We start from the raw sequence: 14,895 nt of genomic DNA on the forward strand, positions 1-14,895 counted from the left end.
TTTATTTTTATTTACACAGTTTTTTTTTTGTTCTTGGAAATGCCGGGTGATTCAAACTTTTATTAGGGGAAGGGATAATTGAAAGGGTTAATGATTTTTTTTACACTTTTCTTATGCAATATTATAGCTCCCATAAGGGGCTATAACATTGCATGTACTGATCTTTTACACTGATTGATGCATCTCCATAGGAATGCATCAATCAGTGTTTTCGGCGATTGATTGCTCAAGCCTGGATCTCAGACTTGAAGCATTCATTCGGCGATCGGACAGCACAGGAGAAGGTAAGAGACCTTCCTCCTGTGCTACAGCTGTTCGGGATGCCGCGATTATACCGTGGCGATCCCGAACAGCTCCCTGAGCTAGCCGGGCACTTTTACTTTCGTTTTTAGCCGCACGGCTCAGTTTTGAGCGCGAGGCTAAAGGGTTAATAGTGCGCGCCACCGCGATCAGTGCCGCGCGCTATTAGAGGCGGGTCCCGACTTCACTATGACGCCGGGCCCGCCGCGATATGATGCGGGGTCACCGTGTGACCCCGCCTTATATCTCAAGACCGGAACTCAGGGCGTAAGTTTACGCCCTGGGTCCTTAACAGGTTAAAACCAACCCCACAAACAAGGCAGGAGACAGCTCATCTCAACACTCTAGCGCTCCACAAATAGTACAGTAATAACAATATTATAGAAAATAATGTGGTCATACATCATTACCTAAGGTAGTCATGCTGAGTCCTTCAAGATCGCTGTACCCCCACCACCGCCTCGACACGTGTTTCGTAGTCTTCCTCAGGAGGTGACCTCCTGGTGATTATTATTTTCTATAATATTGTTATTACTGTACTATTTGTTGAGCGCTAGAGTCTAGAGATAAGCTGTCTCCTGCCTTGTTTGTGGGGTTGGTTTTAAGGGTGGGTCATTTTAACTGCGTGGGTCCTATATTTGTAAGTAATCCTCAATAAAGATCAGCATTTTTGATCTTCATCTGATTTTTATACTTTATTTTTGTGCTACTTGTAGGTTAGTAGTATTAAAATAGAATGTTTATGATCCTGAATGGTAAAGGGCGTAAACATAAAAGAATACCAAACACCAAAAATACTGATTTTAAATCACATCATATATCAGGAAAAAAATTTATAAAAAGCCATCTAAAAGTCCCATCAAAATAAAAATTGTACCGATAAAAACTACATATCACGGCACAAAAAAATAAGCCCTCATACAACCCTGTGAAAAAATGTTATAGGGCTCAGAAAAGGAGAATTTTATGCATACCACATTTAGCTTACAAAAATAAGTACAAAAGTAGTACAAAAATAGAAAAACTATAAATCAAATGCAAAAATGAAAATTGGCTGTGTCCTTAAGGTCAAAATGGGCTTTGTGCTTAAGGGGTTAAACACTGATGGTCTGTTCTAAGGATAGGCCATCAGTGGTCTCACACATACCCTATGAAATCACTGCAAGCTATACTATTTTTTTTCATACACAAGGTGACTTAATATTAAAGGGAAACTGACAGTTGGCTCACCCACACTAAACCCAGTATTTAGAGTTATAGTGTGGGTTAACAGGATAAAAATGATGTTTTACTTACCCGAATCGGTGCTGCCAACGTGGAGATATACATTGTATTAGCCTCCTTTGCCACTACGCTAATTGCCAGCATTGCGCAGCATAGACTGGAGATGGCATATCCAGCATCCATGCCTCCTTCCCCTTCACCGATATATCTACCCACCTCGCACTCACATGGGCGAAGGGTGTCTTCTGAATATTTATGAGGTGGGTGGGCATATTGGAGCAGAGGGGAAGGATGCTGGGTATGCTGGCAAATACATTGTATATCTCCAGAACAGCGGACCGATCCGGGTAAGTGATAGATCATTTTAATCCAGTTCACCTGCAAAATATCCCTATGTATTGGGTTTAGTGTGAGTGAACCAGCTTTCAGTTTCCCTTTAACATACTGGTTTCCCATGTTCTCAATAACAGCTGAGTTTCTAAATGTTTCTTTTTTCCTTTTTGTTTTATATACACAGCTCACAAACCTGGAAAGAAAATGGCAACAGCATGAGCAAAACAACTTTGTCATGAAAGAATGTATCCTTTGCGTTTTGGAAACATAACACTCAAGGATAGGAAATAAAAAGCTTGGATAGTAGACCATATTCACTCTTCAAACTGTACTAACTTAGAAGTGAAGTGAAGTTCTTACTTTTTGTTCTGCTGCCCCTTGTCAAGCCTTTGCCAACCTTTGGTTTTTTCCTTGTTCTCTCTTGTCACATCAATTGTTACTAAAGTTTTTTCTGTGTAGTGCATTCTCCCAATAACAAAGTACCTGCCCAGTTGATAAAATGTAGGGATCCTTAGCCATTGGCATGTTGTCATACAAGAAAAAGCGAAAACAAATTCAACCTTGTGTTAACACTTCATTTAATATACACTGGGAAATGCTCCTAATGCATAAACTAAATGATCCTTGAGGTATAATAAAACGGGCTTATGCTAAAAAAAACATTTTTTATCTGTACTAAAAAGAATAGGAGTCCCATAAAATAACGGTATATTCCAAGGTATATACTGGTTGTTCAAAACACATGCATCTGCTTGGCATGGAATAGAGTTGCATATGTCTGACACAGACACTAATGTTTTATAGATACAGAGATAGATGTATTCTTACAAACCACCATGAGAGGAAATAAACTTTAAATTATATGGTTTTATGTATCAGGTCCTAAAAGGTCTTTAACCCCTTAAGGACGCAGGACGTAAATGTACGTCCTGGTGAGGTGGTACTTAACGCACCAGGACGTACATTTACGTCCTAAGCATAACCGCGGGCATCGGAGCGATGCCCGTGTCATGCGCGGCTGATCCCGGCTGCTGATCGCGGGCGTCCGCCATTAACCCCTCAGGTGCCGGGATCAATACAGATCCCGGCATCTGCGGCAGTTCGCGATTAAAATGAACGATCGGATCGCCCGCAGCGCTGCTGCGGGGATCCGATCATTCATAACGCCGCACGGAGGTCCCCTCTCCTTCCTCCGTGCGGCTCCCGGCGTCTCCTGCTCTGGTCTGTAATCGAGCAGACCAGAGCAGGAGATGACCGATAATACTGATCTGTTCTATGTCCTATACATAGAACAGATCAGTATTAGCAATCATGGTATTGCTATGAATAGTCCCCTATGGGGACTATTCAAGTGTAAAAAAAAATGTAAAAAAATGTAAAAGTAAAAGTAAAAAAAAAGTGAAAAATCCCCTCCCCCAATAAAAAAGTAAAACGTCCGTTTTTTCCTATTTTACCCCCAAAAAGCGTAAAAAACATTTTTTATAGACATATTTGGTATCGCCGCGTGCGTAAATGTCTGAACTATTAAAATAAAATGTTAATGATCCCGTACGGTGAACGGCGTGAACGAAAAAAATTTTAAAAAGTCCAAAATTCCTACTTTTTTAATACATTTTATTAAAAAAAAAATTATAAAAAATGTATTAAAAGTTTTTTATATACAAATGTGGTATCAAAAAAAAGTACAGATCATGGCGCAAAAAATGAGCCCCCATCCCGCCGCTTATACGGAAAAATAAAAAAGTTATAGGTCATCAAAATAAAGGGATTATAAACGTACTAATTTGGTTAAAAAGTTTGTGATTTTTTTTAAGCGCAACAATAATATAAAAGTATATAATAATGGGTATCATTTTAATCGTATTGACCCTCAGAATAAAGAACACATGTCATTTTTACCAGAAATTGTACGGCGTGAAAACAAAACCTTCCAAAATTAGCAAAATTGCGTTTTTCGTTTTAATTTCCCCACAAAAATAGTGTTTTTTGGTTGCGCCATACATTTTATGATATAATGAGTGATGTCATTACAAAGGACTAAATGTCATTCCATTTAGTTACGGGCTAAACTCTCATGTGTACGAATATATTTATTTGCTAGTTTGGACTTTTAGGTGGTAATTCACAACATGCGCTTTTTACTATGTGACAGGCTAATTCACAACATGCGCTTTTTGTTATATGACAGGCCAATTACCCGACAGGCTAATATCCCACTAGCGGCCGCTGCACTATTACACTGCATTGTTCGCATATACCGCATGCCTTTACACGTAGTATGTATTGACATACGGGTTACGCATGGGTTAATCGGCCATCTTTTTTCACCTAGTCAGTTCTTACCTGGCCGCACCTTCTTTTTTCTTGACTACCTTCCCTATGCCACGTCACATCCTGCTGGACGGAGGCGGGGAGTTTTTTCCACGGTGGGACCCGACCATATGCCAGAGGGTATTTAAACCCCCGTGTGACTAGGTACCAACGCCATGACTAAGAGCAACTGCTCGAAACGCGTCGGCGTTTCACCCCCCCCTTGTTTTTAAGTGACATGTCACTCGTCACCTCTGTGGCGACTTTCCATGTTTTAATTGGTTGCCATTAAAGGTTAAGTTTTATTGGATTACCTACCCAGGAGCTGGACCCCTTCCTATTTCCTCCTCTCAGTCTCACGGGGAGTGGCGGCTCCCTGCGTCCGTGCTCCGGGACTATTGCCTGATGCTTGACACATATGGATTTGGTGAGCTGATCTACCCCTTTTGTTTCTCTACTACATTGCCGTCTATAAGATCGTGCTTCCAATGATTTTTTTGAACATTCAAGACTATCGTATTGTATTATGTTGAGCATCTGAATGAATTAATACTTCCACCATTATATATTTTTTGGAACTTTTTACCTATTCTTATTCACTACATCTTCATTATGGATGACATGATTGGTACCGCTAGTCTTACCAACTCCCAAACGGTAGCTCTGTCTAATGACCCAAACAGACGCACACGTGTAACCAACATTTTCTCTGGCAATCAAGAACAGGATGTAACATCTGATCTTAAATCCCTTATGAAGGAATTACAACAATATAAAACACAACAATTGAGGGTGTGGTGGGACGCCACCACACTCACGCAGTATTGCAATAAAAACATGATTCCAAGGGGTCTAAGAATCCGCAAACGCTCTACTACAGTATTTAGTGAGGCATTCACTACCAAGTGGAACAAGATACTTGATAAATGTTCCTTTGATCTCATGCAACTGATCATAGAGTGCGAACAGCAACGCATGACCGAACTGGAGGACAACATAAATCAAACCACTATTCTCTTGGAAAAATATACTGGATCTCAGGAGCTTGTCACATTACAGGACAAAATGAATGAACATTTATCAAAATTGGAGGATGCTATTGCAGATGTTAAAAAAATCAAATTTACCAGGGACACAAATGACTATCAAAATGACACAGTCTATACATGGCAACGTAAAGAGTATAAACCCAGATCAATACTGAAACATCATAATCAATCGGACACTCATGCCGCAAAAAATGTGAGTTTCACGTCATCAGATAACGATACTACAGATTACTGTACAGAGGGATCAGATGACGATCGGAGTCAAACTAGACATCAGCAAAAAGACAATGGCCGATATCAAAATCATGCTGGACAAAATCAACACAATTCACCTTATAACACGGTTTCAAAAAACGATGTAGGTCCGGATACCAGAAAGAGGAGAAAATACAAACCAAAAAGACACGATCAAGGAAACACAGAGCGGGACGCAAACACCGACGGCATGCGGACCAGAAACAGGAGACAATAATGGGGCATACACCTGAGAATCTATCTCATGAATACACTGTTATTAATTTGTCTGCATGCACCATTTCCCAGCAACAGACAAAGGTCTTGGAAAAAGGCCTAGGATTTGTGCCACTATATTCCTTTGATCTATACCAGACCATCAGGGATGTCAATAAATTCATTCGAGCCCTTACTGTAAAGAAACATTTCTGTGATACAGATATGGTGGAAATACAATCAAATGGATCAAAACCTTCTATATTGAACCAAATAGGAAAAGCCAATTTACCGCTCCATACGAGCTTTGCAGATCAGATCACATGTTTAAACCTCATGGATTTGCAAGTTCCATCTAATAGTACAAACAATGATATCACTTCCACGAAGGACATTTTTTCCACTACAAACCCCAGCTTCTACCCTATCAACTCTAGAGTCGAGGCCATGGATATATATCAACGCAGAGTGGAAATGGACTTGCGCAATCTAGAGAGACAAACATCAACATCACCTACTAATTTCAATAAGAAGGAAAATAAAGCCTTACAGGATCTAAAGAATAACCCACACATATACATCAGACAGGCAGATAAGGGAGGATCTGTGGTTATCTTGGACAAAAGCCTGTATGAAAGAGAGATCATGAATATGTTAGGGGATGTAACAACATATAAAAGAATTCCATCTGATCCCACGAATGTGGTGAGAGCAAAACTGGAACGTATATTGGAGGATGGGGTTATGTTTGATATAATCACTCTAAAACAAAAAGAATTCCTTAATCCCAAATATCCAAAAATACCGGTTTTTCATGCTCTTCCGAAGACCCACAAAAATGTCTTCCCACCCCCTTTCCGCCCTATAGTTGCGGGTATTGATTCGCTCCTTGAGCGTTTGGGCAATTGGCTTGATCATATGTTACAGCCCCTGGTCCAGAGAACGATGGGCTATATTAGGGATACTAAGTCTCTCCTAAACGCCATGTCTCAAATTGAGTGGAAAAGTGGGTTTGAGTGGGTCTCATGTGATGTGGTATCACTATATAGCTGCATACCACATGACAAGGCTGAAATAGCGTTAACATATCATCTTAACAAATACACTGAGTACAGTCCCTGTTTAAGACAGTATATAGTTGAAGTTCTGGCTTTTCTGTTACAACACAATTATTTCACCTTCAATGGTCTGTTTTTTCTTCAGGTTACTGGTTGTCCTATGGGGGCAAAATTCTCCCCCTCCCTCGCTAATCTTTATATGGCGTTCTGGGAGGAGCATCGCCTGTATGCCACCTGTAATCCGTACCAGAGTAACATCTACTGGTACGGCAGATATATAGACGATCTCCTCCTAATATGCCAAGGTTTGGGGGAACATGAAAGTGATGGTTTTTTGTCTGGCCTCAATGATAATGATTTGAATCTACGCTTCACTATGGTCAGAGAAAAAGAAGCGATTAATTTCCTTGATGTCACTCTGGTGGGGAACAAACGTACTCTAAAAATTGATACTAGTATGTTCCGCAAAACCACAGCGGGCAACAGCATTCTGCATGCCCAAAGTGGACATCCTGCACATACCACTAAGAATCTCCCTATAGGAGAATACATAAGGGCAAAAAGGGCATCTTCGAATGACACATCCTATCAGTTAGCAAGTGCCGGCATCACAGGACGCCTGAAACAGAGGGGATACAGTGGTGCCACACTCGCTAGGGCAAAAGCCATTGCCGATTCCAAATCCAGAGATGAATACTTGCTTCCGTCACATGAAGAAAATAAGGACGGGTGCTTTATTCCTACTTTCACCACTCCTTATAGTCAAAACTTTGATCAAATCAAAAATATTATCACTAAGCATATCCCGGTACTGCTACAAAATGACGACATGGCGAAACTGTTATCTGGAGGGGTTAGATGTGTAGCCAAAAGATCTAGATCTCTGGGGTCTATTTTGTCACCCAGTGATCTACCGGGCGACAAACCCGCCAACACATGGCTCCACTCCAATGGGAGCCATAAATGTGGGAGGTCACGGTGTAATATATGTGCTCTAATGCCCTCCACCCATCAGGTTGTGTCAGTAGCAACAGGCATTAGTTATACTATAAAAAACTTTATCAACTGCGATAGCGAATATGTTGTATACTGTGCAACATGTGTTGCATGCAGTATGCAATACATTGGATGCACGGGACGAAAACTAAAAAGAAGGATATATGAACATCTTGCTATTCGTCCGAATTCTTCCTCCAGATCTATGTCTGGTTTGACCAGGCATTTAGTGGAGCACCATGAAGGGAAAAGTAACACTGTTTCCATCCAAGGAATTGAAAAAGTACCCCGTCCCAAACGGGGGGGTGATTGGTTACATGCCCTTCATACAAGAGAGGCTTTTTGGATTCTAAGGATGGAAACACGTGCTCCTAAGGGTCTCAACTATAGAAATGATCTCATGTATTTTTATTAAATCAGTACACACAAAAAAGTTTATACATTTTTCTTTTTCTTTTGGCCTTATTTGGTTTTTTCTATACATCACCTTATTGTGGCTATGGTAAAACTCACTTATCTTTGGAGTTTTATTTCAAGTTGTGATTCCTGTCCTTTGTTACTATATATACCTATCCACAGGTCCCCATGTGTCTGTATACTAAAACATATTCATGAATTCTCATGTCTCCCAGACAGTTTTATCATATGTTTCTATATGTATCCTTTATACATCGCATTCAAGCACTTAATTTGCTTGACTGCTAAACATGCTTATTATCATGTTACATTTAGTTACGGGCTAAACTCTCATGTGTACGAATATATTTATTTGCTAGTTTGGACTTTTAGGTGGTAATTCACAACTGTCACGATGCCGGCTGGCAGGTAGTGGATCCTCTGTGCCAGAGAGGTATTGGCGAGGACCGCGCTAGTGGACCGGTTCTAAGTCACTACAGGTTTTCACCAGAGCCCGCCGCAAAGCGGGATGGTCTTGCTGCGGCGGTAGTGACCAGGTCGTATCCACTAGCAACGGCTCACCTCTCTGACTGCTGAAGATAGGCGAGGTACAAGGGAGTAGACAGAAGCAAGGTCGGACGTAGCAGAAGGTCGGGGGCAGGCGGCAAGGTTCGTAGTCAGGGTGGATAGCAGAAGTTCTGGTACACAGGCTTTAGACACACAAAACGCTTTCACTAGGCACAAGGGCAACAAGATCCGGCAAGGGAGTGCAAGGGAGGAGCTCAGATATAGCCAGGGAATAGGTGGGAGCCAATTAAGCTAATTGGGCCAGGCACCAATCATTGGTGCACTGGCCCTTTAAGTCTCAGGGAGCTGGCGCGCGCGCGCCCTAGAGAGCGGAGCCGCGCGCGCCAGCACATGACAGCAGGAGACGGGAACGGGTAAGTGACCTGGGATGCGATTCGCGAGCGGGCGCGTCCCGCTGTGCGAATCGCATCCCCAACGGCCATGACAGTGCAGCGCTCCCGGTCAGCGGGACTGACCGGGGAGCTGCAGGGAGAAAGACGCCGTGAGCGCTCCGGGGAGGAGCGGGGACCCGGAGCGCTAGGCGTAACAGTACCCCCCCCCTTAGGTCTCCCCTTTTTTTTGTCCGGTGACTGCCTTCCCTGGGATGAGGACACCGGGAAGGAATGGATGGTTTCCTCAATGGCAGGCAGTACAGCAGGAGTAGGAATGGGGAGGGAGGGCAGAGGGTGAAGCTTGACACGGGGCAGGGAGACACAAGGACGGGAGCCATGAGGGGACACAGAGGCTTGCCTGAAGGGACTGGGAGGGGGGGAGAGGCATTTCCTGTGGCAGGCAGAGTCCCAAACGACCTTAGGGGGACCGGATACAGGAGGAACCACAGGGTCACGGCAGGGAGTACTGGGAACCGGTTTAAGGCAGTCCTTGGAACAAGAGGGACCCCAACTCTTGATCTCCCCAGTGGACCAGTCCAGGGTTGGGGAATGGTGTTGAAGCCAGGGTAGTCCAAGGAGAATTTCGGAAGTGCAATTGGGAAGGACCAAAAATTTAATTTTCTCGTGATGAGGTCCGATGCACATTAGGAGGGGCTCCGTGCGGTAACGCACGGTGCAATCCAACCTGGCTCCGTTGACCGCGGAAATGTGGAGTGGCTTGACAAGACGGGTCACCGGAATGCGGAATTTATTCACCAAGGACTCCCGAATAAAATTCCCAGAGGCACCAGAGTCCAGGCAGGCCACGGCTGAGAGGGAAGAGCTGGCTGAAGTAGAAATCCGTACAGGCACCGTGAGACGTGGAGAAGCCGACTTAGCATCAAGAGACGCCACACCCACGAGAGCTGGGTGCGAGCGTGCGTTTCCCAGACGTGGAGGACGGATGGGGCAATCCACCAAAAAATGTTCGGTACTGGCACAGTACAGACAAAGATTCTCTTCCTTACGGCGATTCCTCTCTTCCAGGGTCAGGCGAGACCGATCCACTTGCATGGCTTCCTCGGCGGGAGGCCTAGGCGCAGATTGCAGTGGAGACTGTGGGAGAGGTGTCCAGAGATCTAAGTCTTTTTCCTGGCGGAGCTCTTGATGTCTCTCAGAAAAACGCATGTCAATGCGAGTGGCTAGATGAATGAGTTCATGCAGGTTAGCAGGAGTTTCTCGTGCGGCCAGAACATCTTTAATGTTGCTGGATAGGCCTTTTTTAAAGGTCGCGCAGAGGGCCTCATTATTCCAGGATAGTTCAGAAGCAAGAGTACGGAATTGTATGGCGTACTCGCCAACGGAAGAATTACCCTGGACCAGGTTCAGCAGGGCAGTCTCAGCAGAAGAGGCTCGGGCAGGTTCCTCAAAGACACTTCGAATTTCCGAGAAGAAGGAGTGTACAGAGGCAGTGACGGGGTCATTGCGGTCCCAGAGCGGTGTGGCCCATGACAGGGCTTTTCCAGACAGAAGGCTGACTACGAAAGCCACCTTAGACCTTTCAGTAGGAAACTGGTCCGACATCATCTCCATGTGCAGGGAACATTGCGAAAGAAAGCCACGGCAAAACTTAGAGTCCCCATTAAATTTGTCCGGCAAGGACAGGCGGAGGCTAGGAGTGGCCACTCGCTGCGGAGGAGGTGCAGGAGCTGGCGGAGGAGATGATTGCTGATGAAGTTGCGACTGAAGTTGGTGCACAATGGTGGACACTTCCGACATCTGGTGGGTTAGATGGGCGATCTGTCGGGCTTGCTGGGCGACCACCGTGGTGATATCAGAGGCAACTGGCAGGGGAACCTCAGCGGGATCCATGGCCGGATCTACTGTCACGATGCCGGCTGGCAGGTAGTGGATCCTCTGTGCCAGAGAGGTATTGGCGAGGACCGCGCTAGTGGACCGGTTCTAAGTCACTACAGGTTTTCACCAGAGCCCGCCGCAAAGCGGGATGGTCTTGCTGCGGCGGTAGTGACCAGGTCGTATCCACTAGCAACGGCTCACCTCTCTGACTGCTGAAGATAGGCGAGGTACAAGGGAGTAGACAGAAGCAAGGTCGGACGTAGCAGAAGGTCGGGGGCAGGCGGCAAGGTTCGTAGTCAGGGTGGATAGCAGAAGTTCTGGTACACAGGCTTTAGACACACAAAACGCTTTCACTAGGCACAAGGGCAACAAGATCCGGCAAGGGAGTGCAAGGGAGGAGCTCAGATATAGCCAGGGAACAGGTGGGAGCCAATTAAGCTAATTGGGCCAGGCACCAATCATTGGTGCACTGGCCCTTTAAGTCTCAGGGAGCTGGCGCGCGCGCGCGCCCTAGAGAGCGGAGCCGCGCGCGCCAGCACATGACAGCAGGAGACGGGAACGGGTAAGTGACCTGGGATGCGATTCGCGAGCGGGCGCGTCCCGCTGTGCGAATCGCATCCCCAACGGCCATGACAGTGCAGCGCTCCCGGTCAGCGGGACTGACCGGGGAGCTGCAGGGAGAAAGACGCCGTGAGCGCTCCGGGGAGGAGCGGGGACCCGGAGCGCTAGGCGTAACAACAACATGCGCTTTTTACTATGTGACAGGCTAATTCACAACATGCGCTTTTTGTTATATGACAGGCCAATTACCCGACAGGCTAATATCCCACTAGCGGCCGCTGCACTATTACACTGCATTGTTCGCATATACCGCATGCCTTTACACGTAGTATGTATTGACATACGGGTTACGCATGGGTTAATCGGCCATCTTTTTTCACCTAGTCAGCTCTTACCTGTCCGCACCTTCTTTTTTCTTGACTACCTTCCCTATGCCACGTCACATCCTGCTGGACGGAGGCGGGGAGTTTTTTCCACGGTGGGACCCGACCATATGCCAGAGGGTATTTAAACCCCCGTGTGACTAGGTACCAACGCCATGACTAAGAGCAACTGCTCGAAACGCGTCGGCGTTTCACCCCCCCCCCTTGTTTTTAAGTGACATGTCACTCGTCACCTCTGTGGCGACTTTCCATGTTTTAATTGGTTGCCATTAAAGGTTAAGTTTTATTGGATTACCTACCCAGGAGCTGGACCCCTTCCTATTTCCTCCTTACAAAGGACAACTGGTCGCGCAAAAAACAAGCCCTCATACTAGTCTGTGGATGAAAATATAAAAGAGTTATGATTTTTAGAAGGCGAGGAGGAAAAAATGAAAACGTAAAAATTAAATTGTCTGAGTCCTTAAGGCCAAAATGGGCTGAGTCCTTAAGGGGTTAAATTGGGTTGAGGTCTGGACTATGACTGGGCCATTGCAAAACATAGATCTTTTGCTTTTTCAGCCATTTTGTTGTAGATTTGCTGGTATGCTTAGGTTCATTGTCCTGTTGCATGACCCAGTTTTAGCCAAACTGTAGCCTAACTGTTGGATAAATGGCCTCACCTTTAACCTATAGAATACTTTTCTATACAGAGGAATGAATTTTTCGCGCCTTCTGCGCCATCCTTGACACTTGGTACAAGGTATTTGTGCTGATATACTGTGTTTGGTTTCCACAAAACACGCTGCTCTGCAATAAGGTCAAACATCTTTTGGTCTTGTCTATCCAAAAGACTTGACCCAGATTTATTATTGCAAATGTGCCAGAATTCTGATATAATCAGAATACATCTTATATGACATTTATTATGGGTTTTAGATACTTTTTCTCATGGTTTAACAAAAGGGTTGTGACCTTGGTAAAAGGTGGTGTAACTTTAATATAAAAAAGAAACATGGTCTAAACTTGATTTGAAGTTAGGCTTCTTTCACACTGTTCGAGGCTCCGTTACAAACTGAAGTTAATGGCTCTTTTTTTTTTTCCTACTTTGTCTGCCATTAATGTCAGTTATTGTAACGGAGTCTAATGGGAGTTATAACGGGCAAAGGATCCCATTCACTTGAATGGGATTCCTCTAATGTCCGTTAGGACTCCCGTTATTGCGGCCGAAGATAGCAGGAGAAAAAGACGCGTCATGCATAAATTTTTCTCCCGCTATCTTCTTAACGGACGTCACCTGCCGGGCGAAGACGGTAGTGTGAAAGGAGCCTATGACAGCTAATACTTGGTTTAAAATAAGCCTAGAGAGGGAATACCCCTCTTTTTCTCATGACTGTAATATGTAGTTTAAAATATTTCCTTGACATCTCTGTGCAGTCATAGCTTCCAAGAGCCAAGAGAGTGACTACAAGCAAGTCATGAAGAATGCAACGAAACAGATAGCTGAATACAATAAAACTCTCATAGATGCTCTACAGAACTCCAGGAACTGAAACCTCTAGTTTTTCCTTCCTGCTGTCCAGCATATTGGCAGTAGGATCACTCTTTTTCTTAAGCCTTCATTTAAACTCTTGACGTTTAAGGAACATATATGTACTCTGCTAAAGCTTTTTATACCAATCATCTGATGTAAGTAACCTCCGTTAAGAAAAAATAAAAATAAGTTATTTTACTATCTGGTGGAAAGTGTGAGATTTCTTTTTCTTTTTCTTAAAATTTGAAGCATGTTATAGTGTCACATTCAGATATTTTACACATTTACTTTATTAGCACCTTGTTCTCTAATCATAAAAAAAAAAAAAAAAGGGGCGTGACCTCATATTTTGTGCATTTTATCCTAGGAATTCAAAGATTTTCAGGCACACAAGTGTATCAGTTATTACTAGAGTTTTACAGGTCTTAACTGTGCCATCCTGATACAGTGCCTTGCTATTGTGAATTATATTGCTTGTTTGTTAAAGGGAACCAATCAGATTTTAGCATATATAAAGCTTGGCAATGTGTTATAAATGCTAAAATCATTATCCTCCCCATCCCCGGGGATGTTTGTGCCCCCAGGTATGGTGAAGATGTTAAGTTATAAAGTCCCCCAGGCCACCCAGCAAGTAGTCCCCTTGGCGGGGACTTCTACTTACCAGCACCTGTTGCTCCGGAATGCTCCGGCCATGGCCACGCCCCGACGGCTTGAATGACTGCTCGCGTCATCACTCTGCTCCATAAGCTGGCGGGGCCACAGCCGGAACAATGGGTTCTGGTAAGTAGAATTCCACGCCGGGGGGACTTTATAACTTAATATCTTCACCATCCCTGGGGGCACAAATTTACCCCGTGGATGGTGAGGATAAAGATTTTAGCATATATAACGCGTTGTCAAGCGTTATATATGCTAAAATCTGCTGATTTATTCCCTTTAACAAAAAAGCTTTTACATTTTTTACACTAATCTTATTTTCTTCTTTCTTGGTTAAATGTTAATTTAAGTTCCATAATAGTCTGTTCCACTGTTTAACCTCAAAACTAGACATATATGTACGTGCTGGTTGTGTTCCAGGAGTATGAAGTGCATTAACAAGCTGAGGGTCTTTTATACCTGCTGAGTTTCAGTATGATAGGCATTGGCCTACATTAACCCTTCAAATGCGAACATTTTCACTTCATAGAAGTGATTGGTGGTAAACAAGTGAAATGGTATTTATAGCACATGTTTTGGGCACTGGACGAACAGGCACCAGATTTTCAAAGCTCCAGGCACTCATTGGCGCAAACTGCACACATTTTTTAATGTTATGGGGCAGTTTATAGGCATGCAATATTTTTGTCAAACAGTAGATTGACATCTAGTAATATATCTGACATGTTAGTCTGCTGTACGGTAAACCGCTGTCCTGACACACACAGTATTTTGAACCTTGTTTTGGTCAGTATTTATACCAAAGCCAGAAGGGGGTCATAAACACAGAAAAGGGTGTTATTTTCTCTCTCTATTTCAGTCCCGGTTGGTTAT

General features: G+C 44.1%; 1 protein-coding gene across 3 annotated transcripts in view; it reads left to right on the forward strand.

Moving 5' to 3' along the window:
* The window catches only part of IFT74 (intraflagellar transport 74), a 118,038-nt gene extending 104,474 nt beyond the window's left edge, over window positions 1–13,564 (forward strand). For all 3 annotated transcript variants that reach the window (XM_056520777.1, XM_056520768.1, XM_056520758.1), the window contains exons 19-20: window positions 2,042–2,102; window positions 13,269–13,564. In XM_056520777.1, coding sequence (XP_056376752.1) covers window positions 2,042–2,102; window positions 13,269–13,384 — 177 coding nt within the window. In that variant the 3' untranslated portion in view covers window positions 13,385–13,564. The remainder of the gene's footprint in view (window positions 1–2,041; window positions 2,103–13,268) is intronic.
* The last annotated feature ends 1,331 nt before the right edge of the window (window positions 13,565–14,895 follow it).

Source organism: Hyla sarda, chromosome 1 (genome assembly GCF_029499605.1).
Source record: "Hyla sarda isolate aHylSar1 chromosome 1, aHylSar1.hap1, whole genome shotgun sequence".
NCBI classification, from domain to species: domain Eukaryota; kingdom Metazoa; phylum Chordata; class Amphibia; order Anura; family Hylidae; genus Hyla; species Hyla sarda.